This window comes from Mirounga angustirostris, unplaced genomic scaffold (assembly GCF_029215605.1).
Source record: "Mirounga angustirostris isolate CCGP_5_RB_7025 unplaced genomic scaffold, mMirAng1.0.hap1 SCAF_4, whole genome shotgun sequence".
Lineage (NCBI taxonomy): Eukaryota > Metazoa > Chordata > Mammalia > Carnivora > Phocidae > Mirounga > Mirounga angustirostris.
Window position 1 is genome coordinate 176,850,135 of NW_026991712.1, and position 21,224 is coordinate 176,871,358.

Consider the following 21,224-nt stretch of genomic DNA (forward strand, 5'->3'; position numbering starts at 1 on the left):
CTATCACCGACTTTTCCCCAGGAACTTTGCAGGTATCATGAGTGGGTAGCTTTTGTGGGAGCACTGAGGCTCCAGGGGCACCTCATTCAAAGTCGCCCAGATATTTCAGGCTGGGGAGGGGGCTCCTCTTTCTCCTTCATCTCCCTCCTCCCCAGCAGCCCTAACTCAAGCACCATTCAGAGAGCATCTCAGAGGAGTGGCCTCTGCCCACCAGATGCCCTCATCACAGACCCGCAGGTGGCCACACTGGACCCAGCTCCCCAGGTTCACAGAGGAAGAAGGGAGCCTCTGAGAGCCAGAGCCTCGTGCCCAAGCCACCGCCACGCTGCTCAGCGACAGATACACCAGACTCACCGGCCGTGACTTTCTCCTCCCCCCCACCCCTGCCGAAAGCCACCGAATCCCTCTCCGGCGGGCCCAGCTCCTCCGCCCGGCACCCCGCTCCTCCGCGGGCCGCCAGCCCGGGACAGCTGACCCAGCAGAAGCCCAGGGACGAAGCCCTCCGCCGCCAGCTTCCCTCGCCCGCAGCTTGGGTTTTGTTGTGGGGTTCTGTGCGTCCTGTTTTGTTCAGGTCTCCCCGCCCCTTCCCGCGCGGGGCCGGCCCCTCCCCCCTGCCCGGCGCCCCCGTCCCCCTCCCCCGGGGCTCCCAGCGTGCCCGCTCTTGACTTCATCCACTAAGTCAATAGCCCGGGCGCAGGCGGCCCGCTCCCCCCGCTCCCCCCGCCCCGCGCCGCCCCCGGTTTTCTTCTTGGGATAATGGGGGCTCTTTGTGGCCTAATCAGCCTCCTGAGGGGCCGGGAGGCCGGGAGCGCTTCCCCCGCGGCCGTCGGTGAAAATGAAAGCGGGATTAGGCCGGGGCCTCAGCCCACACCATAGTAAAGCGCCACCAGGCATTCGCCCCTTCAAAGCCCCTTTCGGGGTTTGGTTACTTTATTTCTAAAGTTGTTTGTATTTCTAAAGTGGCCATTGAGGCGCGAGCGGGACTGCGCGGGGCGGGGCGGGGGGGGTGCGGCCGGGGGAGGAGAAACTCCTGGAGCCTCCCTCTCCCCCTCCTGGGACCCGCTGACCAGTTTCCAAGGAGCCTTCCCCGCCCTTACTTCCTCCGGCCTCAGGACGTGGGGAGGGGCTGTTATCCCCACTAATCAGACGGGGAAACTGAGGCTCGGGGCCCTGGAAGTCACTGAGGCGGGCTCCGCGGCAGAAGATGAGTTCCCAGTGTTCAAACCTACCCCGCAGCCAAAAGGGGGAAAGGTGTTTTTGTTTGTTTGCTTGTTTGCTTGTTTTTAGCAAGGGGGGCGGAGACGCTTTTACAGCGCTAATCGCCCTTGGCGCAAAGCTCTGAGCGCACCAGCTACACTTCGTCCTGTCACCTGTATAGGCCATCGAAGGGAAAGTCCCTACCTGAGCACAATTCGACTCGCGACAGAGGAAAGTTGTCCATCCCTCATTTATTAAAGAAAGTTCCAGAGCCTCTTTAATTAGGGTTCACTCCCAGCACCTCCAATCAATCCCAGAAATGCCAGCACCATAATTCAGAATCTTACCCCATCACTAAATATGGGAGAGGGCGGGAATTTGCTGGCAGCTGGAGGGACCATAATAGAGGAAGGGGTATAGACTGGGGCGGAGGGGACAAAAAGCGGTAGAAGAAAGAGGGGCATCTCCTAGCTGCGCCCTTTCTCACACACACATACATTGGAATTTCTTTCTATAGGACTTTTGATTCTCCAAAGAGTGCGAATCTGAGCTCAAGAAGTCCAGGTAAGGAGAAAAAATTGCAAGGATGAGGAGCAAGGGGGTGGGGGGGATGGACAGGGGGTGGAGGGGTTCATGCAAAGTCAGGCTGGAAAGTTCCAGGTTCCTCCATTCTGCCTCTGCACCAACAGTGGGAGTTGGTTCTGTGGTTACAAGAGAGTGCAGGAGAAAGAAGCTCTTCTGCAGCCTTCCACTGGGGATGACAGAGTCCTAGAAGGTTCCCTGGAACTCCCCCTGACTCCTACCAACCCCAAAGTTGCTGCTCTGCAGGCGAACTCTGAATCTGATTTTTGTGCAGCCCAGATAAATCCGGTGCGGACTATAGGACAGGTATGTTTCCAGGGAACGAAGGGCTTGATCCCAGACACACAGTCTCCACGCAGAGGTATACACAACACACCACCCAAACACAGGACACCCCACAAAACTTCCCCAAATGTTGCCTTCTTTCCACCTTCCCCAGTCGCCTAGAGACCCACAACTGTAATTCGAACCAGGAGTGGACCCTCTCCACCTGTTACCCCACGGAGACTGGCAACGGAAAGGCAGCTACCCCCTCAAATGGGGCTCCTCTGGGTCTCGGTCCCATGGAAAAGACCCCAGAAAAGTTCAGGGTGGAGTTTTCCAAGCTACTTCTTGGGCTGACGCCCCACCCCTTTTTCTGTCCGGTCCTAGGGTCTGTTTGATCTTTTTGCGGCGGCAGACAAAGAGCACAGTAAAGGGGAGAGGCTCCGGAGCCCAGCGGCCGGCCTCTCCTACCTACTCCTCTCAGCTCGAACCCAGGGCGCTCCCAGGCCCTGTCAGATGCAGGTGACTCCTGAAGCCAGGTTGGGGGCTGCCTGCCATATCCGGCTCTGGCCCCAGACACATCTTGTTGTTGCACGCACACGTACACCCGCCCATGCACGCGCGTGCACACACACACACACGCACAGGCAACACTCACAAACACCAAAACATACAGGCAGCCTGGCAAGGGGGCAGGCACACACAGAGACCCAGGTAAACACGCCCAGAGACACGCACTGAGGCAGGTCTGTTCATCGTAGGCTTGTTTATTTTCTGTCTCAACCACCTGGCTCAAAACTCTGTGAAGGCCGGGACCTTCCTGATGTCTCAGGTACTCCTGGGCACTTAACGCAATGTCTGGCACGTAGTAGGTGCTCAACAAAATTTCACAGACTGAAGAAATTCACCCTTTGAAACAAATTGCAATTTCTTTTTCTTTCTTTCTGCCTTTTTTTTTGTGGGACAGACAAAAGGGGAACACAGCATTTGTGCTCATTTCATCCTCAGAAAGGAGGCTTCCAACAAATGAATGGCGGGGGGTGGGCTCTGCTGCCTCTGTTTTGGAAAGGGGAGGAAGCAGCAAGGGCCAGATGGAGGGCAGGCTTTCAGCCTCAAACTCTACCCTCCTCCCTCCCCCCAATTCCATCTCCTCATCCTGAGCTCCTGGGCTCCCGCTCTGGGGATGAGCTGCTCCCCCGAGAATATTGGAGTCACCAGGAAACTTGCAGATTCGAGGTTCCTAAGGGGGTGTGGCCTCTAGAGGCCCAGAGGCCCCTTTATACTGTAGGCAAAATTCTGAATGTATGGACTTGTATGATTGGCCAGTTTTTTTTTTTCATTTTATCCAATTCTCCAAGGGGTCTGGGCTCCCCCAAAAGGACAAGAAGCTTTGACTCAGTCCAGTTCTCGGGCTTTCATGGGAGAAAACTGAGACCCAGAGAAATTGAGCAAGTTGTCCAAGATGACATTGCTCATGAGCTGGGGGCAGGATCGACACTTCCCGGGCCCACCACGTGCACTCTGCCCCTGCCAACTCCTCCTGCCTAGCGCAGCTGGCTTCAGAGGGAGACAGGGCACGTCTCAGGAGGAGGGAATGAGGCGCGCAGCCGCTGGGAACCCGTGGGTATGAACTGGGCCCAGAGCAGCACGAAGCCGTCAGCTCTCCAGGGTTGCAACCTCGCCTTTACTCACCCTCCATTCTGCAGCGTGGGAAGCCAGGGAGCGCGGCGGTGGCGGGCCTGCGCGCCACCCCTTCCCAAAGCGGGGGCTAAAACTCGGAAGGCAGCGAGCCTCCCCCTCCGGCAGCGAGACCCCGACAGGCCTGTTTATTTAGTAGCGCTCTGAATAAGGGTTCCCCTCCCTCCCCCCTCCTTGTTCCTAGTCCCGACTGGGCCCGGCTCTCGGGGCCGGGCCCTTCCCAGCGCTCTGGCTCGGAGCGCGGAGCTCAAGCCCCCACCTCGGGGTCGGCCTCCCTCCCGCTCCGCCGGCCCCACTCGCTCGCCTCTAATTAAGCGGCGGGATCGCAGCGAGCCGCCGGGCCGCGCTGTAATATGATGAACTGCCTTTGTGCCAGTGTCACCGAAAGCGCTTCTGATAAGGGGAAGCCGCCGAGGATCAAAAGGACGACAGCCGCTAGCCCGCCTCCCGCCGCCGCCCGGCTTTGCGCGCTCGCCCTCTCCGCCCGCGCTCTCCCGCGGGCTGGCTCCAGGTCCCGCGGTTTCTCCTGATCTGCCTGTCCCAGGCCAGCCTCCCGGTGACTCTGCGTCCTTTTGTCTTTCTCCCTGCTGCTCTGCGCCCCTCTCGGTCCCTCTGCATTTCTCAACGTCCCGGAACGCTCCAGGCAGGTTCTCTTAGGGCCGCGCTCCGACTTTCTCACTCTTTAATTTTCCAGCGCACAGCGTTCTCCCTCTCTCCCCTCTGTTGCTGTTCTCCTCCTTTCTGACTCTCTCTCGTGCCACCTCTGTGGCTCTGTGTCTCCCTGGTCTCTGCCGTCCCTCTCTTGCTCTCGCCCTGGGCTCAAGCCCAGCGCCCAGCCAGGGCCCCGGCGACCAAATCTTGGACCATTAGCTGACCCGCAGTCTCAGGGAAACCAGAGGGATCCTTCCTCAGCAAGCTTGCAGTGCTCTGCGGCTCCTCGAAACCCACCCTCACTCAGCTGCCCACCAGAGGGCCAAGCACGAGCGCCCCAGGTGCCCTGGAATGCCCCTGGGGCCTCCTCCTCGAAGCATGACTTGGGGTGCACACTCCTCCCCTCATCCCTCCCGAAGCTGCAGTGCGGGGAAGCCTTTCTTCTCCCCCGGGGCTGAAGTTCCAAGTGCAGCCGACCCCCCCTTTGGCGTCCCCTTCCCTACACCCCTTCCTTTGGCCCCCACCTCCCCTTTGCCCTCGACCCTTTCTCTTCCTCCTCCAGGCCCCTCCCCTTCGGAGGCTCCTGGTCCCCTCTGTGCTCTCTTTCTGGACCCCTTCCCTGCCTGGCCTCTGCCTACCCTGCCTCACCGCTCCCTTCCCCCCACCCCCACCCCACTCTGTTTGAAGTTTTTGGAGAGATCTATCTACTAATGGCGAAGTTTCCCCCTTAGGTCACCGTTCTGCCTTGATTCGATTTGGGAAGGCAAGTTCCCTCCCTCCCCCTGCCCGACCCCAGCCGGGGCCAATCGCTCCAGAGCAGGTCAGAAAGCGCTGACCCCACTTCCACCTTTTCCTCTTTCAGCCAGAGTTAGGGGGAGGGGGAAAAAGAAGGAAGGTGTAGGACAGCAAAAACTGAGGGGGGCAACCCAACCTTCCAATCCCCTCTTATCCCCATCCCCAACTGGGTTTCCTAATTACCTCATTAGTCTGGGGTGGGAGAGGGGGAAGAGCTATTTTTCTGGAATTCCTGGAATGTGCCCCCCCATCTTAGTCATGGCCTTCAAGGCCCCAAAACCCCAGAAGCATCTCCCCTTTGGGGTTTCTCTTCTGTACTCCTAACAGTAGGAAGGCTTCCCCTCACCAGGCACTTCTGGGTCTCTTCTGTGGGTGTGAGTTCTGTCTGGCTTTAGGTGAGCTCTCGGGCCAGAGCCAGGGGGCCTTATACATTTCAGGTTTCTGTAGGTGCCCATTAGGAACCAAGCCCTCATCAGCTTGCCCATGATGGCAAACGGGAACTCCAAAGAGGCAACCTGGAAGGAAATCTCACTTGCCCTCTCTTCCTATATAAAAATAGATGTGTTTTTATATAATATTATTTATATAAAATGTAGTGTGACAACTCTCATTTTCAGAAAGACATTCTTTAAAAAAAAAAAAAAAAGGCCCAAATAATCACCGTACTGCTTTAAGTCTACTGTTATATGTGCTTTTAAATCCTTCCATGTAAATTCCACTGAAAAATTTGGAAAGCTGTGAAAGGGGAGGGGGTGGCGGGGGTGGGGGGAGGTTAATCCGGGTTTAACGCCGAGATGCCGTCTTAGGACCAGGGTTAGCCTGATTGCCTTATCTCTTCCCAACATTTGAGACGCCCATATTTCACCCAGCCAAATAGCTCCAAGAGCAGCGCAGATGGCTGCCGTGGTCGCGCCTCAGGAAAATGTGTTATTAATATCTAAATAACTTCCCAATACTGTCTGGTAAATCTCCCCTCCACCATTCCAAATGATGAATTCGTTTGAAGTCTTCCCCCAGCCTCATCTTTTCAATGTCCCTCTCTCTCTCTCTCTCTCTCCTCTCTTCTTAGCCAGGCTTATTTCAAACTGGTAAATATCTAATTCCTTTCACCGCTGTGCCGAGCACACGAGTCTTTTAGGTACAAACGCCTCCAAACAGCCGGTGTGTGGAGGTGCATGCCCGGAGGTGAACATAAAACCCGCACGCCTTCGCGGCGGGGGACCTCACCCCATTTAGAAACGCGTTTGGGAGGCTGGGGCTGCGCGGGAACCTCAATCTGGGAGCCCAGCCCTTCCCCTGCAGGTCCTGGGGACCCTCTCCCAGTTCCCCGTGGAGTCCCAAAGGCACCCCCCCAACACGCATCTCTTCCGTGGCTCCTGCCCGCCCCCACCGCACCCCCAGCCCTCCAAAGGCTTCCCTCGATCTCTGGGGCGGATAATTACCCTCCGCTCGCCTGTTCTCCCTTGTTTCAAGTTTGTTTGCTAAATGTCTTCTATTAGATTATGTTCGTTCATTCCCCCTCCAACCTTATCTCCTTCTGTCTCTACTCTCCTTGCCCGTCACACTCGATTTAGGCACGAGTTTATCTGGCAAACAGTTTGCCGACTTTGTTTATTTACCGCGGGTTCCGGGGCTGTGGCGAGTGAGCGAGCGAGCGCCAGTGTTTGCCTTTGTAATACTTATCTCATTGTTGTTCTTCGTTAGTCTCAGCTCCCTCCTTCCCCTCTCTCTTCTTCGGTTGGGGGGATGGAGGGAAGAAAGGGGGAGTCTTGTCGGCCCAGTGTGGGCTCGCCCCCTCTCTGCTCACCCCATCCCCCCACTGCCCGGGCGCGGCAGAGCCCTCGTCCCCCCTCCCTCTCTCCCTCTGGTCTCACTGAATATCCACCACTGAGCGCAGCCTAAAGCCGGGGAATTGCCTGACACCCTCCCATCTTCCTCCGAGCCCCCATTATGCGAAGCTGATCCCACTCTGAACAGCCTCAAATCCCGCCTGGACTCTGTTTGATTAGATTGCCAACCCGGGGTAATCCTTTGATTTGGTGGAGTGTCAATTACCTTTCTCTAAACACACATTTACAGAGGAGGGAACTTGTTGGTTTAAATCAATGCAGATTGTTTCTTGATAAATGGACTATCTCCGTCCCCTCCCTCGCTCCCTCTTCCCAGGCCCCTCTCCCTCTACGCCTCCTCCCCTTCCCTCTGCCGATCTCGCCTATCCGGTAAACAATGCCCCTTCCAGGTGTGAAGCCGGGGGAAAAAAAAAAAACGGTGTGGGCTGAGGGGAGCTGTGCCCCCCTTCCCCTATTCATGCGCTCCCCCGGAGCCTAATTAAATTTGGCAGGTCCTTGTACACACAATCAAAACAGCTTCCTCCAGTGTAGCAAACGACCGAAAACCGCATTAGCAGCTAGCGGCGCTGCCAAATTAAATTGTTTCCCACCTCCTTTTACAAGTGTCTAAAACCGACACTTCGGGCTCTCCCCTCCTTTCCAAGCCTTCTCGGTCATCTCCCACTCCACACCTGTAAGTTTGCTGCTTTAAAAATAAATTAAGGAAAAATGCACAGAAACACAGATCTGCCTCACACACACCACCTTCGGCCCCCACCCCAGATGGTCTTTCATACCCGGGAAGTCGGCAAATTCTTGGATGGACTTTGACAATGGCACTTCTCCCCATAGAGGAAATGCACGCTCTTCTTCTTTTAAATCTTGTGACCCTCCCCCCCTTATTTCATATTAATTGTGACCTCTCTGGGCGTTGTACCCTAGAGACCCAGATGGAGCCCCATGTCTGATCTGGTCAGTTTCAGCCTAAGTTTGTACATTGTCAGATGCATGAGGCTTTGGTGTTCTTATTATTTATTGCCGTTGTTATTGCCTTTTTAAAATTATTATTATTTCTTCACACTGACTCCCTTAGCTCCCGCAGAGAAATGGCTTGACTTTTTGCAAACCCCTATCAAATTCCCCACCAGAGTCTCCCTGGGCTCAAGCTAGGAAAATCTTTTTCTTTCCCATCCGTCCTCAAATCCTTTCCCGGTTGGGTCTCCGGTCTGTCCCCCCTGATTCTCCGAGAAGGGGTGAGGAGAAGAGAGTCCAAGTGGATGAGGGCAAGGAACTGTCCATTTCCCTCTCCAGGTGAGCAGAGCATGGCTGGAACCCCTATCCGCTGTGGTCTGAAATTCTCACAACCAACAATCTTAATAACTCAGTCTTAACAAGGATAAGAGCAAAAAAAAAAAAAAAAAAAATATGAACAGCCTCATGAATATCAGCCCAAGGGGAGCAGGAGTGAGCTGTTCAGAGATGAAAGTGCACAGAAATAAAAGCTCAATTTAATCTGCTTTAAAGCCCTTCAACTTAACGTTTGTGCTTCAAACTCTGAGAGCGAGGACTGATTGCGGATAAATAGTTTCTTACCATGCCTGGGAGCTCTAACACCCTTCTGCAACACAGTTTCCTATTCAGCAGCCCCAGTTTTCATTACCAGCTCTAATAAGTCTTAACATTATTAAATGCCAAGCGGACGATAGGGAAAAACGGACTCAGGGAGGGATCTCTCTTTAGCGCTTAAAGAGGAGAGCTCTTAAACCCCTTCTTGGAAGGCTCCCCGCCATGAGAGGGGCAACCCCCGGAGAAAGCATTCGTCAAGAGCAAGAAACCAAAACAAAGTTTGTGGGTGTGCACCCCTCCCCCTGCTCTGCCCTTTGAGGCATCTCTGCCTCTCCCCACCTGGTCGACTTGGGTGGAGGTTAGGAGGTCTTTTCACTTTTAACTTGGCCGTGAAACTGATGGCTGGGGCCTGGGAGAGAGAGGAGAGGTTCCAGCTGGGTGGTTCACTGGGATGCCTGCCTACTGACCCAGGTACTCAGGGGGCCGATATGTTTTGTCCCCAGAGGGACAGACAACCCTCCCTCATCCCCACTGTCATTCTGCCCATTCCCACCCACGTACAGTCACCCTGCACTTCCACGCAGAACCCCACTTGCACAGAATACGACCCACGGCACAATGATCCAAAGGCACCCGGACAAACAGCCACCCAGAGAGTCCATTCCAGCTCACGGTCCCAGCGTCCGACGTGCCCACTGTCACTCAAAACCTGCCGGGCTCTCTGGATACCAGACCCACGGATTCCATTTCGTTTCTGCAGCTCCTCTCCAGACTCAGCTCCTGTGCTCTCTGCCTCCCCATCTGGAACCTCCAGGCTCCTCCTAAACCCTTGGAGATTTGGAGCTTCCTGGTTCTGCTGCAGGGAAATCCTCTCTCCAGCGAAGCTGCCTGTGAGCCAGTTTCGTAAGCCCTAACCCGCGCCAGAAGCACCCGAACTTCCTGGAGCCAAAGGGATCCCCAAAGCACAGGCTTTCTATCCCTTTCCTCTCCTTTCCTTCTTTCTCAGAAAAGACTTTTGCTTCCTCGCAGACTGAGCTGGACAAACCCCCGCCACACACACACACACACACACGCATACGCACATGCACGCACGCACACACACCCCCCCCCTAAAGTCTCTCCAAATAAAACCAAACCTCCTTCTGCCTCTCCCCGGTACTTCTCAGAAACGGTGTCTGCTGTGTGGTATTTCTCCAGGAAAGATCATTTCAAGTTCAATGTGCCCCACCCCACAAAAAAGAAGTCCAACCAAGTCCCTTTCGGATACAAACTGAAGTCAGAGTGGGTCCCCCCGCAGGGGTCCCAGGGCTCTGGGCTGCCTCCGCCAAGCCTGGGGCTCCTCAGCAGCACAGGGGCACTTCTCACTGCAGACCCGAGGCTCCGAGGCCGGCCCGGCACAGCGGGGTGCCAGGCACAGCTCGCTTGCTTTCATCCCTCGCCCTTTTGTCCCTGGCGGGACAGGGCTCCACTTGGGGCCCTGAATGTCAGTAGCCCGCCCCTTCCCCAGCTCTAGGCTGCTCTCTCAAAGGGGCTGCCCCTGCCCCTCCTCCCACCTTCCCCCTCAACCAGGCCTGTGGGGGCTGGGCCTTCCTGGGTGTTGTCTTTGGAAGCGGGCTTTGTCTGTGAAGTTCATCTTCAAGGTTGGGAGAGACTACTGACAACTGGAGAGAGAGACCTGGGCGAGGAGTTCACGGGAGGCAAGGAGAGGGGTACCCTGAGACACCTCTGGAAAGAAATTCAAGCCACATGTGCTCTTTACAAGTTTCCAGGTTTGGGGAACTCCCCCACTTTTTTCCAAAGCGACTGCTTTGCAGGTTTGCATGACCACTGTCTTTCCTGTCTGCCGTCTGCCTCCCGGCATGCCCGTTTGTGAGCTCGCTTCTTTTCCCCAGCCAGTCTTTGTGACTCTGGGCCTTCTGTTTCTGTTTCTCACTCTCCCTCCCTCACTTAAGGCACGCGTACCAAGTCTCAAAGAGAACTTCAAGGGGAGGAGATAATGAGGAAGACTTTCCCTTCTCCCGAAACTTCCCCTGCCAATAAATACAAGCACACTCCCCTTCCCCGGGTGTGCAGGCGCTTGGAAGATAAACGCCTTCCCTAGCAGACCGGAGAAAAAGCCGGGCGCAAGGCTCAGACTCCAGCCGGCGGGGCAGCGGCGCTGCAAGGGGGGAGAGGGTGGGTGCAGTCGGAAGCTTCCTCCCCGCCTGAGATCCTCCGATCCTGGGCGTTGGGGAACTTGGTCTCAACAACTGGCCCCGCCAGAGACAAGCGTCTGACTGGTGCACCCATCTGCACCCACCCGCCACGCTCTCGGTTCGGGCCCTGGCAACAAGGGGCTGAGGGTTAGGCGGCGGGCCTCGCTAATTTTTATTGATTGCAGCGGTCAGTCAACTGTCAGGCAGGGTTTCAAGGGACCGTTTAGAGAGCGTGTGCGGGTCTGGTTAACAAATTCATTTAGGGAGCCGCAGGCCGGCTCCTCCTTCCTCGCCCCCCGCCCCCTTGTCCAAACGTCCTATAAATAATAGATCCACACCGGGACTGGGACTAGCCGCCAAAACGCGGGCCCCGCAGGGCGCACGCCCCGGAGTGCCCGGCCAGGCCTTGCGCGCGGGGTCTTGCGCTCAGCGGCGCGCAGTGCACCAACCTGCAGCCGGCTCCCCGGGGACGCCAAGGCCGTCTGCCCCCGGGCTCCGCGCTCTGCCCTAGTCCGGGGCGCACTGAGGGGGCGCCCTCCGCAAACCCCGAGGGACTCCCGGCTCCCCCCGGGGCTGCGAGTCCGCCCGCTAAAGTGCTGTCGCTAGCCTTGAGCGGCAGAAGCCAACCACTGGCCCGCACCCTCGCACGTGGGGATGCGGGGTTCGGCGGTGGAGGCCCCCCCTCGGAGGTTCCCTACCTTTGTCGCCCAGGATGCCGTCGATGCTGTGCTTGGCTTTCTTCTCGCCGTCGTCCTCCTTCTTGTCCGCTTCATCCTCCTCCTCTTTCTTCCCGAACTTGATTCTGAGCACGCGGCTAATCGAACTCACTAAACCTCAGAAATTCAAAGGCAAAAGAGCAAGTATAAGTTGTTGGGGCATTGGAGCCGGGCGACCTGGGCCCCCAGGAGAAAGCGACGCAGTCCGTCCTGCAACACACTGCAAGGGGATTCACACCCACTGACACCCCCCCCCCCCCATTTAAGCGTTTACATCCAAGTACAGTCGCTGGCTAGGGAAGCTGACTCCCCTGGGACACTCTCACGGTGGCATTCCTATACTCCTCCTTGCACACACTTGTGCCTGACACGGTCACATCCCCTAGATACATTCACACCCACACCCACTTCCCCAGGACCTTGCCAGAGGCCCTCCAGCCGCTGTGGCTGCCACCTCTACACCCAGGTGTGTGTCCCCTCGCTGCGGGTGGAGGCCTCCATGTTTGGGAGGCACTGCTGGCTGGTGGCACTGACAGAACAGAAAGAGTGACTTGGGGAAAGGGGTCCAGGGAGCCCATGGAGATCAACCCTCCTAGGACGGACCCATCTCTCTAGGCCACTTCTCTGAGAAAGAAAGCCTCCAGGGAGCTCCTGTTACCACCCAGCCTTACAGGATAACTTTTTGCTCCGTTTGTGCCTCCTTCTGTCCCTCCTTCCTTCCCTCCTTCCTCCTCTCTTTCTTCTTTCTCCTCTCTCTCTCTTTCCTAATTTTCTCTCTTTTCTTTGCTCCTTCTGTCCATCCATCTTCCTTTCGGTTTTGATTCCCTCCTTTGCCCTAACTCTTCATTCCTGCTCCCCTTCCTCACAACTCTCCTTGGAGTTCCCCATCATTCATCACCTTCCATCCTGTCCTGTCCCGCCTTCAGCCCCGTTCAGCCGGCACCGGGCCAGACTGTGCTTGGCCGGCTCAGCTGCCTTCTCACCTGAGGGCACGGTGCTGCGGTCACAGTGTCCGTCCTTCAGCAGCCTGTCTCGGATCTCCCAGCTGAACATGCCTGGGTTTTCCCTCTTGTACTCCTCGATCTTTTTCTCCACATCCGGAGTCGCCACCTGCTTCAGAGGTGGAGGTGGGAGAGCAGGAGTGGAAAGATGGGGTTGGGGGAGGGAGACACTTTTAATATCAAACTCCCAAGAGCCCCAGGCCAGGCTGGTGGCTCTGGTTCCCATGTCCCTCCCCCTTCCCCCCTTCTGAGACTGGCTTTACCCTTTCACAAAACCTGTGCCTGGCTCCAAGGAAGGCAGCCAGGTGCATAGGGTAGTCATAGGTAATAAGAGAGAACCTAATTAGGACCCTTGGGAATCCCCCCCGCCACCGCCCCACTCACTATTTCAGGCAAGACTGAGGGGGGAGATTTCCCTTAGTCTGGGATGATGCTGGGGGTCGGGGCAGATGTAGGGGCAGCCCAGGGATGACTCATTGGCCTCAAAGTCCTGGGCAACCTGGAACCTCCGTTATCTTATCCCCTAGAAATCCTAATAATGAGAGGGACATCTGGGGGTGAGGACACCCTCTTCCTGTACTTTCCATAGGAAGCATTTGGACACCCCAGTGGTGTTGGATGACACAAGGTAGTGAGAGGGGCCACAACCAGGATCCCCCAACCGTGGGAAGGCCGGCTGCCAGCTCTGCAGCAAAGACACTCACTCTGGGCTTGCTGCCGCCGATGGCCCCAGGCCGGATGGACCCAGTCTCCTGGTAGCGGCAGAGAATCTTGGAGACGCAGCCGTGGGACACACGCAGCTGACGGGAGATGACACAGGGCCGGATGCCATGGTGGGCCATCTCCACGATCTTGTGGCGGATGTGGTTAGGCAGGGGTCGCCCGTTGATGAAGACCCCACCAAGCTGATTGACCCGGCCTTGGCCAAGTGGTGTGGACACTGGAGGAGGGAGGGGAGACCAGGAAGGAGAGAGGCACAGGGTGAGGATGGGGAGGAGACAGCGAGCACACCCCTTGACTCCAGTTTTGTTGGAGCCCAAGAGCCCTGACAGAGGGACTGTGAGTTCCCCACATTTGGAGGTGCGGCAGTTCAGAGGTCAGGAAAAAACTGTCAGAAAGCTGAGAGAGGGTCCTGGAAGGATGGAGAGAAAAGTCACAGCTGGCTGCTACAGTCCCCCAGATGCCGTGTGCCCCCATTCCTGCCACACTATGGGGAATGAGGACACACTGGAGAGGGATCTGATGCTTCTGAGAACGGGGAGGGAGAGGGCAGAGCCAAGAGGCTGATGGAGTCTCATCTCCGGAGTCTGTGGGACCAGGGGCTCGGTCCCCCAGGATGCAGTTTGGGCCACAGGTCTGCCTGTCTCTTCGGGAGGCCGATTGCAGGCGAGATGTGGCCCCTCTCTCTGCTCAGTTCCATGCCCTAAGTGGTCAAGACTGATCCATTTTGGGGGGAGCCAGAAGAGGCTGGTTAATTACCAGTATTTACAGCCCTGGCCTGGGCAGCAGATCTGTCCTACTTATAATTGAACAGCCGAGGGACTGGTGACACGAAGCTGTTGGTCACTGCCTCTGGGGTCACCTGGCTGTCCCTTGAGGGACTCTCCTTGCTTCCAACCCCTCTCAAAGTTCTAATTTCGTTTTGGGGCGATTTGGGGGAGACGCTCCGCTGTCAGCGAGCTCCCATATCAAATACCTATTTGGCTTCAGAAATCCAAGATCTGTCCCTGCAGGCTCTGTGAGGGTGGTACACAGAGGGGCCAGAGTCTCTCAGTGTGAGTGACTTTGGGAACCAGGGAGACAGACACCCCTGCTGTATTGCTGCGGAGGGGAGAGCTCCTTGGAGGCCTTAATGCAAAGTCTACACAATTTCCTCGCAGAAGGTTGGGGGACACCCGGTGCACTAATCCGGCCTCCATCCCCCCAATTTGGGGACCAGGCGGCTGCAGCGATCGGGCAGATTAGAACGATTTCACAGACGCGGGAGTGGAGGGAGCTGCCAGTATAATTGGAAGGGAGGAGGCGAGAAGGGGCTCGGCTGCCGAGCGGTTCCTGCCGCCTCCTCCCTCGCGCTCCCGGCCCCCCCACCTCTCTTTGTAAAAGTAGGTGTCTGAAGCCACCCTCGGATTTAATCAGAAATCGTGCGTCGCCAAGTCAGAGTCACTCAGTCTCCGTGGCGGGATATGCCATTAGCGCTCGAGAGCCCTCGAGCGCCCAACTTTATATTCAAGAGCCTCTTTAGCGACCGGCGCTCGGCTCTCCTCAGTATTCTCCGTCATGTTGGGCAAATATTGTTCTAATCCGCCGCGCGTCCTCGGCCGCCTGTTTTACTTGCATTCGCTACAGGAGAGCGCTACGGCAAATCCCCGGGCTTGCGCGCTCCCCCGCCTGCGTGGTTGCTCGCGCGCACTTGATCACGAAGCCACTCTCTTCGCCTCTGCCTAATTCAGGGACCCGCGCCATCCCGCTGCCAGACGGACCCCCCCCTCCCTGGATCGCAGGCTGCCCGCCCGTCCATCCCCTCCCCGCCTCCTTTCCCCTTCCTCACGCACAAGGGGCTCAGACAATTACAAGAAGAGTAATTAAAAAATGAAAGTGGCACCTATCTCTCACCACTCCTGTATGACCCCCTGGGCTACCCACCCCCAGAAACCCAGTGATCCCTCGGTTGACAGGTCGAAGGCCTTCCACGAGTTTAAAAACAAAACAAAACAAAAACGCAGGAAAGGGTCTTGGCAGCGCGCTCCCATCCTTTCCTCCAGCCGGGAACCCGTCCCCTGCCGGTCGCCTCTGCTCACCCCGGTGCTGGGTTTTGACCGAGGACACATTAGAGAATTCACGTTTTCCCCCTGTCTGGACACCGCGGGGCCCGCTCACGGTCCCGAGGGTCTCTCCCAGGAGAGCTGCAGAGTTCCGAAGCCCAAGTGAAAAGTTTTGGGGGGAAAATCGTTACTATTTATTATTTCAAGTTACTTTGTTTCCAAACCAAAAGGCAGGAGTTTCTGTCTGGTGCTTTGGAAGAAGCGGATAGCCTTCTTAGCTGAGACATATAAACTACCCCACATCGCTGGTATTTCGAAATAAAAGGGATTGGAGGACCATTCGAGGAGTGCAAAAAGGAACAGTTCGAAACGAGAGTAGAAAGCGCTGTAGCCGGCGAACGCAGAGAGCTGAGAAAGTATCTGCGGGGAAAGCATCTGAAAATAGTGGAAACGAACTGAAATTCGCTAGGACTTGAAATTTGCTAGGGGCCGAAAGCGGCCGGGAGCTCGCCCTGCGGGGAAGGCCAGAGCCCGCGACCTGTGAAGCCGCGGCCGCCGGTCACTGAAAGCCGCGCAAAAACGGACAGGCGTCGGCCCCTGGAAACTTCCGGGGGTCCAGCGCCCGGACTCGGTCCCCAGAAGAGAAGGGGACCCCTCCTCCTCCCCTCCCGCTGCCGCTGGCGCCGCCACCCCCTGGGGATCGCTGCCTCTCCCAGGACCTCGGGTTCCGGGCGGAGGAGCGGAGGCGCGGCGAGCCAGGCGCTCTTACCTTCCAGAGGAAACCCCGTGCGGGGATAGTTCTGTCCGGGAGCCGGCCGCATCATCCTCGGTACGGTGCCGGGAAGGGCCGCCATTCTTGCGCACGCCGGGGACGAATCCAGAGTCGGCAAAAATCGCCTCCCGTCCGCTCCCTTTACCCCTGCTGCGATCTCTTTCTTTCCTTCTTCTTCCACTTCTCTTTTTTTAACCTCTTCCCCCTCCTCCCCTCTACACACGCTCCCTACCCGCACCCCCCCACCCCCGGCTGCGGGCGAACGCGTCCAGAAGCTGGGGAGGGGGGCGAGGTGGGGGCGGAGGCTGGGGGGAGGGAAGGTGGTGACAAGGAAGTTCAAACAAACAAACACAGCCACCCCAAGTCCGCCTCTGCCCGCTCCGCTCGGCCAGAAGTTGTGCGGGCGGATGCGCCGGGCGGAACCGGGAGGCGAGGCCGGGCTGCCGAGCGGGGCTGGGGGTGGCGTCCGACTGGCAGCCGCGCGCTCCCGCGCTCCGGGCCAAAGTTTCTGCGCCGAGAGGCTGGCGAGTGGATTCTCTTTCGTATTTATTTATATATTTATTCTCGCGCTCGCTCGCGCGCGCGCTCGCTCCCTCCCCGCACTCCTCTCCACGCCTTTCTCCAGCCCACACTCCCGACTCCCTCTCGCACCGGCTTTCACACCCCGCCCCCCACCAGGCTTGCGGAGGGAAGGCGGTGGCTCCTGAGTTTCGGGGCTTGAAGGGAGGCGACAGGGGGTGACGGGGTTGGGAAGAGAAGAGGGCGAGCAAGGGGGAGAGTGATCCGCTGGGTAAGTTGTGCAAAAGTGCTCAACGGGAGTACGAGGAGGAGGGGGGGAGGCAGCGAACGAGATCTGATAGGTTCGGACTTTTCTTTTATTCATGAGGAGGGAAGGGGGCCAGGGCGGAAGGGAGCCGAGGACCAATAACGAAAAGAAATCGCCAACGAATATATTTTTTTCTCTTTTCTAATCCCCGGGTCGACCTCGTTTTTGGGGGAGAATTTGAACCGCCCGTTAACACATAGGGAGCAAGGCGCGGGGGCTGGGGGGGGGGCGCAGAAGGGGAGGGGGCAACTTTGTGCAAGTGTCTTCTTTTGACGAATGGGCCAGATCGGCCGAGTGCCCGGCCCCCTGGTCGCCCGCCGCCCCTCTCGGCGTCCCGGCTGCTTGGGAATGTCTGCCTCCGGTTGGTGGCTCCTCTGGATTCTCGCCTTTTCTCTGGCCTCCCAGGGTCAGAGTCGGCTGACTGCACATCTCCTTCATCTCACTCACACACTCCGAAATTTCCGCCAGTAGGGCACATGGGGAACTGGCCTAGGGTGACTTCAAGGAATGGGTTTATGACTTTCTCTGTGAAATGATGTCTCAGCCCCCGTGTCCAGTTCTTGCCCAGCTTCCTGCAGCTCTGAAAAGCCCAGAGTGCTTAGAAAACTGAGTGTGCCAAATGTTAGGGACTATCTCTTCTTCCCTCCTCTTCCCCTTCCCCTCACCCATCTCCAGCCAGGTTTAAACTCCTCTTCCTCTTCAGGCCCCCTGGCCACAACCCAGAACCCCTTTCCAGCAGGCAGTCCACTGCCCTGAGGCTGACAGCAAGTGGGTGCCCAGGATCTGGGAGGGAGGCGGGTCAGGACTGGGTTCCACCTTCAGCCCATCAATTCTGAGCTCCTCCGCTCAGAATTTAGAGGCGGGAGGTGTCCCAATTAAAGGGTCAGAAGGGGGGGGTGGTGATCAGAGGTCCTGCAATTCTGCGCTCTCCCCTGCCCGAGTGACCAGACGCCCCTGCCCCAGGACACGAGTCCCGGGGGCGAAACGCCCTCCCAGCGGGGCAGGACGCCAGGACAGCAGGCCTTTTGTCTCCCCCGGGAAAGAGTGTCTCCGGCCCAGCACTGGAGGCAAAATACAATAAAATAAACCCAGCCCTCCATCTCGGCCCCCACCCCGCAGCCCGCCCCCTGCCCGCCCTCTCCCGGTCCTGGGGTCAGCCTTGTCTTGGCCTGGGGGGCTCTTCTCGGGCTGGCCCTAGTGTGCCCCCCTGCCCTCCCCTTTTCCTCACCTGTGACCTTTGCCCCTCTCAGCATGTGACAGACACCCTCCTCTCCCTCTCTCCCAGCAAAGGGGCTCATCAGGCTCTTGGCGGGGAGGCGCTCTGGGAATGGGGGCTTACGGAAAAGCAGTTAAACCCACACCCTCTGGTGGCTCCAGAATTGAGGGGGGTCCAAGTCGCTTTGGAATTGGAAAGGGGGACACCAGGGTGCCTTGCCCAGGTCAGGGTGCCAGGCTGCCTGAGTTATAGGGGCCCTACAAGGTTTTCTGGGCCCCCTTCTTCATTGGAGGTGTACCCCACCATACCCACAGCCCCTGAGAGAGGGACAGGGAGATGCAGTTTGAAGCCTCAGTGTGTGTATCTGGGGAAAATGAATTAGATTTGGGCCCCTTTACTTCGTGTCTTGCTGGAGGGTCTGGCCTGCCTTGACTTCCAGAGGTGGCTATGTATTATATATATATGTATGTATATTACAGATAAACACAGATAGGCACACAATACACACACACACACACACACATATACACGTATATATTACAAAATATCCACTCACTCACTCATTCATTCATCAGTATTGTCCGTCCTGGCTTGGAGGGATGTAAGGCACAGATTCTCTGTATTTGTGGGTGGACCCCGGAGCGTCTTTGCCTGTGTCTGGGTGAAGGTGGGTTTGTGTGTAGGTCTCCTGTAGGCCGTCTGAGTAGCTCTGTGTTTCTAAGGGAGGGTCTGTGTTTATGTTTTGGGGTCGCTTCCATGCTGCCTTGGCTCAGCGCAGTCAGGAAGGTGTAAATGTTTGTTTCGGTCAGTTCCCGGGGCCAGGAAAGACCTCTGGGGTGTGCCAGCATGGACCCTGGAGCCTTCAGTCTCTCCTTGCTGACTGGGGAGAGCTCAGCCCCACCCCTCGGTTCAGGGCCCCCCAGTTGGCCGAGGCTGGGGACATTGAGCCCCAGGCATCTCTCGCGGGGCTCCACCTAACCTGTCGCCTGGTTCCCACCGTGCCCTGCAGAGGGCCCAGCAGAGGGTCCAGTTGCCAGGGAGGCCCCGAGCAGGTTCCCCTAAACTCTCTGCTGGAGGCACCAACCCTGAGTTTTTGCAGCTTGGGGATTCCGTGGGCTCCCGCGGGGGCAGACGGAGGGGGAAGAAGGGGGGTGTCTGTCGGAATGAGCGTGGCTGTTCTCGCCTGTTGGAGACCAATTTCACAAATGATTTTTGCAACAATTAAGAAGTGTGGCGGGGTGAAATGGCGATTTCACATCCAGTGGGGGAAAGGGGGGTTCACCTGGGAACTGGGGCGGCTGCAGCTGGAGGTGGGGAAAAAATCTTTCCCTCTCCTCTCAGCTCCTCATGGCTAACCCCCTTGCCCAAATTCACTCCCCACACAGACATTCATCAACTCCTAAGACCTCCAGCTGCTACTGTAAGCGCTGAAGGGCTCAGGTCTGCATTGTGTGTGTTAGGCTGGACTTGGCCTGGAAAGTTTCCCTTCAGCCCCTCACCCTAATCTCTGTCTCTCTCCCTGCTTCTTCCTCCTTCCCTCTTCTCTCTCCGTCTTGGTCTGTGTGTCTCTCTCTGTCTCTGTGTCTTATGTGCATGCACGCATGCATACACACACACACACACACACACACTTTTCTGTCTCGTGGGCCCCTCCATCTCTTTTTTGTCCCCACCGCCTTTGACGCCTTGCCTTTCTGACTTCTCCTCAGTGTTTTCCTCTCTCAATCTGTTCATCGTGGCCACCACCTCCTACCTCCATGGTGTCCTGAAGCATGTAGGGACTTCCATCGCACGCACCAGGCTATACCTCAGACCTGTTTCCTGGGAAAGCCCTTTCTTTGGTCCAGATGGGGTTGGGCAAAGACTTTCCAGAAGGGTCGCTCCTCTGCTTTGCATCTACTTGGGGCTATCTCTAAAGGAACATCTCCAGGCCCAGCCCACCTGATTCTAGCACCCCCTCCCTCTAGAAAGTACTCTTGTATTCCCTCTCTCTGGCTTGGGTAACTGATCCCTACCTCCACCTCTCCCTGTCCCATCTGAGTTCCTTGTCTGTCCCCCACCTCCTGCCTGCCACACTTCCTTTTAAGGGCAACAACAATGTTCCTAGGAATTCCTCCTCCCAAGTTCCCCAAATGAGCCTTCCCAATGGGAAAGAGAGACCTACGCCCAAGGATCAGGAGCAAGAAGCCAGGTTGACATCAGGGGGGAAGCTGGCCTTTCTCTGGCTGCTCCCGCCCTAGACTGTGAATTGATGGGTCCAACGGGTAAGAGACTGAGGGCCACAACTGGGGCTTCCTTGTCCCTGCCCCCAGTGGCCAGTGGCCTGTTCCCCCAGGCCAAGGGAGAGGACGCTCTTTTTATTTTAGATCCCTGTGCAATGAGCACTTTCTGAAAGCGATTACCCAATGAATCTCCCTTTAAAGGGTGATAAATCCACCTTGAAAACCAGGGGTTTTGATTTCGGCAGGCCTTTTGCGTTTTCAGAGGCTCTGGCCAAAGATGTCAACAAATGGAATTATTCAGTCTTCAAATGTTTGGTAATGAGAGAGGAGGGGGTGGGCGTAGGGGTAGGGAGAGAAATGGAATATCCATGAACAAAAGACCTTCTGGAGGCTCCCTCGGGTTCCGGAAGCTGGAATTCCTCAGTGCCGCCTATGAAGGGGCACCCTTGAAAAAGAATACCTTTCCCCCACTCCCGCAATCTTCTATTATGATTTCTCTCATAAGAAGTCCCACTCTTGGAAGAGCGACCTTGAAATATCTGTCCAAACCAGAATAGGAATGGGAGGGAAACTGGGACATTTTCTGGCTTGACATTTTCCTTTGCCCCAGAAAAATAGAACAGTACCAAAATAGTACATGTTGGAGTCCAGTTCCCAAGGTAAATAACAACAATAATAGTAATAGGCTTCTCCCAGGCCCACCTCTTCATAGGATCTGGGTGAGCCTCTTTCTGCCCTTCTTCCTGGCCTTCCTCCACCCTCCTCCCCTCCCCTCTCCTCCTCTTCTCTTTGCCTCATCTTCCTCCTCTTCTTCCTCCTCCTCCTCTTGCTCCTCTGGGCTCCTGCTAACTGCTTTCCACTGGCTTCCAGAAATGCAATCAAGGTTATCTCTACAGTGTGTCCCCTAATATCTCTAGAAACCTTCCCCTACA

At 56.8% G+C, this 21,224-nt stretch overlaps 1 protein-coding gene across 1 annotated transcript; it reads right to left on the minus strand.

Annotated features, from left to right (window-relative positions):
• Positions 1-10,712: 10,712 nt before the first annotated feature.
• On the minus strand, positions 10,713-16,110 carry LOC129046488 (paired box protein Pax-7). The gene is made up of 5 exons (XM_064587560.1): positions 16,026-16,110; positions 13,199-13,434; positions 12,477-12,606; positions 11,476-11,610; positions 10,713-10,831 (listed from the first exon to the last, which is right to left on the minus strand). Exons 1-5 carry the CDS (start codon positions 16,108-16,110, stop codon positions 10,713-10,715), a joined length of 705 nt encoding a protein of 234 aa, XP_064443630.1.
• Between the last annotated feature and the right edge of the window lie 5,114 nt (positions 16,111-21,224).

Coding starts and splice junctions, on each gene's coding strand:
- LOC129046488 (XM_064587560.1), bottom strand. CDS start 16,110: ATGGCGGCCCTTCCCGGCACCGTACCGAGGATGATGCGGCCGGCTCCC. Junction 12,607..13,198: donor TCGGCGGCAGCAAGCCCAGA/GTGAGTGTCTTT, acceptor CCACCTCTGAAG/CAGGTGGCGACTCCGGATGT. Junction 11,611..12,476: donor CCGCAGCACCGTGCCCTCAG/GTGAGAAGGCAG, acceptor TGAATTTCTGAG/GTTTAGTGAGTTCGATTAGC.